The 9,500-nt window shown below is 40.8% G+C and overlaps 2 protein-coding genes across 4 annotated transcripts in view; both read left to right on the forward strand.

Moving 5' to 3' along the window:
* LOC107712867 (phospholipid phosphatase 6) overlaps positions 1 to 9,500 on the forward strand; it is a 30,976-nt gene that overhangs the window by 11,799 nt on the left and 9,677 nt on the right. The gene's annotated exons all lie outside the window — the stretch shown is intronic.
* The window catches only part of LOC107712865 (dimethylaniline monooxygenase [N-oxide-forming] 5-like), a 13,501-nt gene continuing 4,321 nt past the window's right edge, over positions 321 to 9,500 (forward strand). The window contains exon 1 of one of the 3 annotated variants that reach the window (XM_016518233.1): positions 321 to 461. In XM_016518233.1, the coding sequence (XP_016373719.1) occupies positions 330 to 461 (132 nt within the window). In that variant the 5' untranslated portion in view covers positions 321 to 329. Of the gene's footprint in view, positions 462 to 8,836; positions 8,927 to 9,500 lie in introns of those variants that run through there. The other 2 variants (XM_016518230.1, XM_016518232.1) reach the window with 2 other exon arrangements.

A 9,500-nucleotide genomic window follows, 5' to 3' on the forward strand; every position in this document is an offset into this window, starting at 1 on the left:
TTGAATGCTGAGGGCTTGATACCATCTTCAGTTTAAAGGTAAGATTTATATTTGTGTCATAAGTGTCAAGCTTGCAGCATATGTTTAGACTGGTGTCTGTCTTGCATGTGTGTGTGTGTGTGTGTGTGTGTGTGTGTGTGTTTTAATGATTAACGACTAAATGCTGCACATCCATGCCAAACATTGTGAATGATTCCTGGAATACCTCATCAAAGGTGCACAACTGAGGAGACACTAGTATAACAGTATGTTTTTCATAAACGTGTGCATTATCACCATTTGTTTTCTTCAAGTGATTGATCCGTGTCTCCTATATGCAGACTGGCAGCATGGCTAAGCGTGTGGCTGTGATTGGAGCAGGCAGCTCTGGACTGACCTCCATCAAATGCTGCTTGGATGAAGGGCTGGAGCCTGTGTGCTTTGAGAGCAGTGATGATATTGGAGGACTCTGGAGGTTTAAGGTTGAAATTGAATTCCATTTTAAACATTTAATGTTTGCAGTTTGAACAGCTGAGCAATAAAGGTGAAGTGTGTCATTTCTGTGCCATCCATGATACCAAAATCAATTGGAAAATGACTAACTAACATGAATGATTTTTAGCACACTGTAATCTAAGCAATACAAGATCAGGTGCCAGAAGCCGATGCCTTAATAATTTATACCCTGCCATTTTAATACAATAACATTCAAAAGTTGGGGGTAGATAATGTTTTTGAAAGAAGTCTCTTATGCTCACCAAGACTGCATTTATTAGATCAAAAATACAGTAAAAATAGTAATATTGTGAAATGTTATGACCATTTAAAATAAAAGATTTCTAATATATTTTAATATATTAAAATAGAATTTATTGTGAAGGAAAAGCTGAATTTTCAGCAGCCATTACTCCACTCTTCAGTGTCATACTGATATTTTTGTGGAAACCATGGTATATTTTTTCATGATTATTTGATGAATAGAAAGTTTAAAAGAACAGCATTTATTAATAGATTATATTTAAATTATAACGGTCTTTACTGTCACTTTTGATCAGAATTAAAGTACAGTAGTGTACATGTAATAATTAATGTAATTATTGTTGTCTTTTTATGGTAATTTCTTTTTCATTTTAAATGTTTTTTTCTAAATATTTTTTGTTCTGACCTGTTTAACTTGCATTTTCTGTATGGAAGAAAAATCGCAATTTAAAATGTATTATTATTATTATTATTATTATTGTTGTTGTTGTTGTCTTTAACACTCTCGCCAACTACCATTGGTCAAAAAACAGATAGCCCCGCCTCCAAACTCTATTCAATGAGTTGGTTTTGTTTACACTTTTGGGGACAATAATCCCTCAGATGGCTTACTTAATGTTTTTGCTGCATATTATGATGGGATAAGAGAGAGTATTTTAACAATGAACAATATTACACACTTTACCTTTAAACAAAACTTTACAAAGCTACAAAGCTAATCCGTTCAAAGTCATTGACCGTATCCCTCTGTTTATTCACAGGAAAAACCTGAGGCAGACCGTTGCAGCATTTATCGTTCTGTCATAGTGAACACCTCTAAAGAGATGATGTGCTACAGTGATTTCCCTGTGCCGGATCAATACCCCAACTTCATGCACAACTCTATGATCATGCAGTACCTCAAACTCTATGCTGAGCACTTCCACTTGCTCAAACACATTCGCTTTCAGGTAATTAACACCATGACATCACATCTGCTGAGATTTCACCTAGTAGGAAATGCTCCGGGTTTACATCCTCATTGGTCATGGCAAACATACCTTTCAGCCGATCAGATTTTATGGTTTGAGTTTGGGATTAGGACTATTAAACAACAGTGATGTTCCAGGAACACATCTTGCTTGGGAAAATTATTCTCAGATAATTGTGTGTTTTGAGAGTTTGAAACAGCATTCTCTGTGTAAAGATGACAGGTAGCATTCAGGCTCTGTGTGGTTGGGTGTATTTCAGACCACAGTTCGCGGTGTGAGACAAAGGCCTGATTTCTCTGACTCTGGTCAGTGGGAGGTGGTGACCGTGGACAGAGATGGACGAGAGGAGACACATGTGTTTGACGGTGTGCTAGTGTGTGCAGGACACTACACACAACCCATCAAACCCCTCTCAGACTTCCCAGGTGCTCACCTGATATTACAGCATTCTGTCATCATATATACAGAATGTGCAGCATTCAGCACTGTGTGTAATACTAATTGCCTGTAAGGCTTTATACATGTTATGGATTTAATGAAATGTACATACATGGAAACATCAATATATTGTATAACTTTTATTGTTATGTGCTGCAGGTATTGACACATTCTCAGGGACAATAACTCACAGCTGGGAATATAAGGACCCTGATCCTTACCTTGGGAGGAGAGTTGTTGTCGTTGGGATTGGGAATTCTGGTGGAGACATTGCCGTGGAGCTCAGCAGAGCATGTGAGAAGGCAAGCGAGATTTAATAGTTTAATATCTAATATATAAGTCTGATATTTTTGTACAGATTGTTTTAGGTTCTCAGCAGGGTCAAAATCATATGGAGATATGAAGGGGGATGCATCTCAGTAACAGACAAATAGCAACTGAGTGATAGGTGTCATTTTTTAGGACTTGTCACGCTGCTGCGAGATGAAGGTAAAGGCGCAGAAAGAAGAAGATAAATCCAAATAGGGTATTTATTCCACAAACACTGAAGAACAGGTAGTCCACAAACATCAGAACGAGAGGTACAAACAATAAACAACAAACTCAAACTGAAAAGACAGGAACTTAAATACCAGACCAAATGAGCATAATGACTAAATTAACAAGACACAGGTGAACTTAGGCAATCAAGGGGAGACAGAAACTAGGTCAATGCACAGGGTGATGGTGTTACAGATCGACCCCTTCCGGAAGGTGCAACCTCGATGCCGCAGAGAAGAAAATGGTCAGGAGACGGCGGAGGTATGGCAAAGGGCTGGCAGAAAGGCAGGCAGACAACCAGGGCAGCAATGACGGAGGTAGGAGCCAGGGTGGAACAGATGGAGGGAGGAACAAAGGAGGAGCTTGGAGCAGGAGGAGACGGGAAAAGCTCCAGAGCCCAGCCAGGAAGACCCACAGTGGAGCCGATGGAGGGAGGAGCCATGGTGGAGAAAGGGTTGACGACTCCTGGAGGCCGACTGACGGCGGCGGAGCAGGTGGAAGAGGAGCCCAAGGTGATGAGGAGGATCCGGAGGGCCCAGTCAGAGCAGATGGCTCAGGCGACCGAGGTGGAGCCAGAGCGACAGAGGACCAAGGTAGAGCTAGAGGTAGGGAGGAGCCTGTCAGAGCCAGAGGGACGGAGGGACGATGCGCAGCTGGAAGAGTGGAGTCCTGAGGCAGCGGATGGTCGACAACTGACCAAGGCGGAGCCGGAGGGACGAGGGAGCCCGGCAGAGCTGGTGGACTGACGGGCCAAGGCGGAGAGGAGGGAGCTAGGAGCCATGGTGGAGCCGCTGGGTCGACGGACCAATGCAGAGTCCGGGACACAGAGGCTGGAGGCAGAGACAAGGAATCCTCTAGCCATGTCGCCAATGGAGACTGGCATATCCACAGCGAACCCACAACACAGATGATGGGCTGAGGGTGAGCTGAGGGGCTGGCAGGAAGCAGCGGCAGAGGGACAGAGAATAGGTGTGTTCGACATCATGCAGCACTGCGCAGACCGATCCGCGAGAGTAGCCGCTTGCAATCGGGGGTGGAATTGAAAGCAGAGACGTCAAGTCAGACACTTTCTGCTCCCGGTAGTTACGCTCTCGCGGTGTTTGCATACTCTAACACAGATGAAGTGAATTAAATGCAATATTTGTCAAATACACATACGTTTCAGATACTTTTTCATTAGCAACAGAAACACTTTTTTATACTGCTTAATACAGTGCCATCAGTTCAAGAATAAAGTTCAACATAAACATATACAAAGTTCTGGTATGAAACTTGATGCGTCACCCTAGTGCCATTTTGGAGAGTATCCACTGAACGTAAACAGCATATGCTGTTCTGTGTCAGCTGCACTATGCGTATCCACGTGGCACAGCTGACAGAGAACAGCATACACTATTTAAGTTCAGTGGATACTCTCCAAAATGGTGCTAGGGTGACGCGGAGGAAACGAATTGTTGAATAAAGTAATTATTTCTGTTTTCTTTGCGTACAATAAGTACTTTCGTAGCTTCGTAAAATTACGGTTGAACCCCTGATGTCACATGGATTATTTTACCGATCTCCTTGCTACGTTTCTGGACCTTGCTCGTGGTAATTACATTGCTGTTTTTGGGATGGTCAGAGAGCTTTCAGAATTCATCAAAAATCTTAATTTGTGTTCCGAAGATGAACGAAGGTCTTACAGGTTTAGAACGATGTGAGGGTGAGTAATTAATGATAGAAATTTTCATTTTTGGGTGAACTAACCCTTTAAGCCAGTAGGTGTGGTAGCCTAGGCACACATAGCCATAGGCCAATAACGTTAAGTTGGTTGGCGTGGTAGCCCAGGCACACATACAGTAGATAGCAATATATGCGGTTCACATGGCTCTTTGGAGCAGCAGCAGCAGTACATATATCTTGGCGATAGATCTGCTTTGTGGGGGGTGTCTTGTCTATCCTGTCTGTTAATATTTATGTGTGTGGACATGTATGTGCACTGATGCAGTTATATCCTTATACGCAGCGACATGCACATATTGGCTTGTATTGTTCATTTCTGTGTCTCCTGCTTTGTGGGGGGTTATTCATGTTATATGTGCAGCAGCAGTATTTCTTACATGCTCACAGCAGCATGTTGTGGATGTATTGGCAGTAGCAAGTCTCGGTACTTGCGCTGCCGCAGCAACAGCAGCAGCGTAGCAGATCTATTCCGCCAAGACCAGATACATTAACATTGTCATGTACATTACCATGCAAATCACTCCGAGAGTTGTCATGACAGAAATACTATTTAAATACCAATAAAGTGAGGGTAAATATGCTGTTATCAGTGTTTTTTGATAAATGTGACTCAATATAACACTGTGACTAAAGTAAAAAAGCTTTTATTGTTCTAAAAACACAGATTTGTGAGCATTATTGGAATTGAGGATGTTAGAATAAACCCAAAACCCACGTGATGGTTGTCATGAGGTGAATTTGCCGAATCGTGAAACAGCTGTGTCGTCATCAAAGCTCCTGCAGCTGCTCTGGAGAAACTGCGCCGGCTGAGTCAGACGGCTGCTCTTGGAGCACTATCGCGGTACTTTGATGCCACATGTGACAGTGACGTGGCGTCAGCGCCGACTCAAGTCGGACAGAATTTCTAACCGGCATGCACTGCTTCTAGTCAGCCGCCGATAGGTCTGCGCAGTACTGCATCAAGTCGAACACACCTATTGACTGAGAACACAGGAGAGGGGTCAGGAGAGGGAGGCTGGGTGGGAGCTCATGACAGACGGGGTCCTCCAGAAAGGTGTATGCCACCCACACACACTAACTTGCGACTCCCAACACTGGGAGCGTAGCGGACATTCTATCACACTGCTGCGAGATGAAGGTAAAGGTACTCGAAGAAGCTAAATCCAAATAGGGTATTTATTCCACAAACACTGAAGAACAGGTAGTCCACAAACAGCAGAACGTGAGGTACAAACACATTCTTATATACTTAAATACCAGACCAAACAAGGATAATGACTAAATTAACAAGACACAGGTGAACTAACTAAGGCAATCAAGGGGAGACAGAAACTAGATCAATGAACAAAGTCCAAACAGGGTGATGCTGTGACAGGATCCAACTGATTATTTTCAAATTAAATAATTAAATATGAAATCAAATTGCAACCTTCCGACAGCTAAATAAATAAATACTTTTCAAAAGTAATGGATTATGGTAGAATTCCAAGGTACAATATGTAACCACTTACTGTTGACACTATTAATCCATTTAATGTCATAATTAGCATACATCAACATAATACTAAAATAAGTATATGACTAATTAATTTAGCATACTAACTACCTATCTAACAAGAACAAATATAAAATTCATCCTCATAATACAATAGATATTTGTCTTTTTTTTTTTTTTTTTTCGAATAATTGTAAATGGTTAAAAATTTGGGGGGTAATATAGCAAAGTGCAGTAATATAAATATACATTAAATAGTATGTATATAAATAATGTACATTAAACTTCCCAATGAAATCATTTTTAATGTAATGCAGTTTGTTATAAATAATGTATCTGTGCACATAATAGTTATTTTTTAAATTCATATCCCCTTGTAATATTGCATCAAAATAACTTTACCCTCCTCGTCGCAACAACATCTACAATAACCTCTCCAGTTCAACAGCCTGTCACTCACATGAGATTGCAGTAATTACCAAACAGCAACGATCCAATTAAAAAATTATTCCATTTCATGCCAAATTTAAGTTTCTAGATCTACCCCTGCTAAATGAATGCACAATATGTCATCAAACTCTGTGTCCATATGGCTGATTATTACCTCCATTTTACCCCCTCGGTTCCGAATATGTGGTTACTCTGTTGTTTCTCATTAATATTCTCCTATTTTGACAAGCTTACATTCACTCATATCTATCTACTAATTCAGTTTCCATTTCTCAAATTGCTTTGGTCTTCCTGTTCCCCATTTTCTTAGACATTCCTGAGTACCCGGAAAGGTGCTTGGGTCATAGGTCGCATGGCTGGTAAAGGGCTTCCTCTAGATATGACGATGGTCAGACGAGTTCGAGATCTTATTTACAGCCTCCTGCCTCGAGCTCTGCTCAACTGGATTGGAGAGAGAAGCCTCAATCAGAGACATGACCACAAGCTGTATGGACTACAGCCTGCTCACAGGTGAAGGGTCAAAACATGATCCTCAAAGAGTCTTACCAAACTCTTTTCATTGTTGATGATTAAAGTAAAGCCCTGAGAGTTTAAAAATTACCTCATGATTCACAGTGACCTTTACCCAATTTATTTAGTTTTTTTTATTCCAGGATTCTCGATCAGCGTACCATTATAAACGATGACCTTCCAGGTCGCATTCTGGTAGGAGAACTGGTGATGAAGCCAAATGTGCAGAAGTTTCAAGGCTCGACGGTTGTCTTTGATGATGGGACTGTTGTAGAGAAGATTGATGCAGTGATCTTATGCACAGGATATGATTATAGATTCCCCTTCCTCCCCTCCTCCTTAAACTCTGGTTTTGATGGAGATATGAAACTCTACAGAAGAGTCTTCCCTCCATCTCTTGAGCATCCAACATTGGCCATCATGGGCCTGCTGCTGACCAAAGGGCCGATCATGCCAGCTGTAGAGCTACAGGCACGCTGGGCCACCAGGGTCATTGCAGGTAATGAGCAACCATAAGTCATGGGGAAAAAATCATTTTGTGATTTGTAGGTGAAGTAAATATAGAGAATCATATGAAACATATTTTTATGTGATTATGGGTAAAAAAAAAAAAAAATCATATTAATTTGCCTGTTCTTCAAGGACTAAACCATCTTCCTCCAGCTGAGAAAATGGATAAAATAATTGAGAAAGACATACAAGCAAATTTAAAGAGGTAATTATTTATTCACCTGGATGATCATTTCAAATAGGTTTTATTTTGACAGTTAATCTGCTATCTCTCCACAGTTACCCCTGTCCCAAGCTGGCTGCCCTTCAAGTGAACTACATCTCTTACCTAGACACAATAGCAAAGGAAGTGGGCGTCTGTCCCAACATTGCTTGGCTGCTCCTGAGGGACCCTGCTGTTGGTTTAAGGGTTTTCTTCGGGCCCTGTACTCCCTACCAGTTTCGACTGAGCGGACCGGGGCACTGGAGAGGTGCCCGTCAGGCCATCCTTACCCAATGGGATCGTGTGGCCAAACCCATGAAGACTCGGCCCATTCCAGAAACTTCATCCTTCAGTTTATTTTTTTGGCTGGGCCTGTCAGGAGGGGCTGCAATGATTTTTGCTTTAATGGCAATGCAAAAGAAGACCCCACTGTTTCTGAATATCAGTTAGATCCCATAGATATCCCACACTCAATTTTTGGGTAGCTCTGATTTCAATTGCGTTTAAAATGTAACCTAATTGTTTCTTAATCTAATCCTTGGAGTTCATTATCTTTTATAATCCATGTAATAAGTTATATTTTAAATTCTCGTCAAACATTGTTGTCAAACAAGTGTATTTTTTTGTTCTTAGATTTATCTCAAAACAAGTACTCTGCCATATATCTAGACATCATAATTATCTTTTTTGTGTTTTGTTTTGTTTTTCAACCAGGTAATATAGTAATATGTCTTTTGACAATCATCACAGAAGAAAAGTGTCAGCATTTTCATCACTCTATATACTTTTAAATAAAAAAGTCATTGGAGAAGCCTGGGTCTGTCAGGGCTGCTATTTTGTGATTGTGAGATGATGATTATTACCATGCCTACATATCATTTAGTTTCTCTCTCACACATTTAAACATGACAAAAAAAATTTATCATAGTGGAAAAATTGAGAAAACAGTCAATATTTTTCAGGGTTTCCACACAATAAATGTAAAATAATACTATTTATTATAATAGATTTTCATAGTTAACGCTTAAACGTCTGGGACAGCAGTACATGTTAAACACTTTTCCAAGACAGTTTTAATGTGACCTTGACGTACCAAAAAGAAAAAAAGCTTTAATAAAAATCAAGCCTTGGGACGTGTAAGTGGCAAAAGAAAACAGGACTTTGCTGTCATTTGTAATCATTTTTTTAACTAATTCAGCGTTACTGAGTAAAGCGAGTGACGACCATGATCTCCGCCCCTTTTACATTTACATCTACGTCTACACAGGCGTGTACTACAATAGTACACTACTATTGTAGTAGTGACCACTGACCAACATCTGAACTTCTGCGATCACAACTTTACACTAGGTAAGATAGCACGCCACAAACCTTTATTAACATTTAACATAACACTTTTAACTCCATTGTTAACTGACCCAGGCGTGCGTAACATGGGGGGTTTGTACCGCAGTAAAGATAGTTTGCGGTTTGATATTAAGATTTCTTTTGGCTATAAATACGCAGTGCGCTGTCATAGACATTCAAATAATACCGATTCTTCATGTTTAACGTCTATTACCAATAAACACGCAGACTGCTGGAATACAAAAACATTGTTTTAGGTCGAGCTCGATTTACCTTAACTTAACTATTCTGATCTGAAAAAATTCACAGTGCAGTGTTGGACTGCGGTCAAGCCAGCCGCCAAATCGAAAATCACGGTCAATCTAGTCGCCACGTTATTTCGAGGGTCGCGCATAAACTGCATATTACGGTAAAACCGTCAGAGAACTGATCTGAATGCAGTGCTCCTCTTCCAGCGAACGCGATTTTTTCCCAGCTGGAAGAGGAGCACTGCATTCAGATCAGTTCGCTGACGGTTTTACCGTAATATGCCGTTTATGCGCGACCCTCGAAATAACGTGGCGGCTAGATTGACCGT

This window comes from Sinocyclocheilus rhinocerous, unplaced genomic scaffold (genome assembly GCF_001515625.1).
Source record: "Sinocyclocheilus rhinocerous isolate Xijiao unplaced genomic scaffold, SAMN03320098_v1.1 scaffold478, whole genome shotgun sequence".
NCBI classification, from domain to species: domain Eukaryota; kingdom Metazoa; phylum Chordata; class Actinopteri; order Cypriniformes; family Cyprinidae; genus Sinocyclocheilus; species Sinocyclocheilus rhinocerous.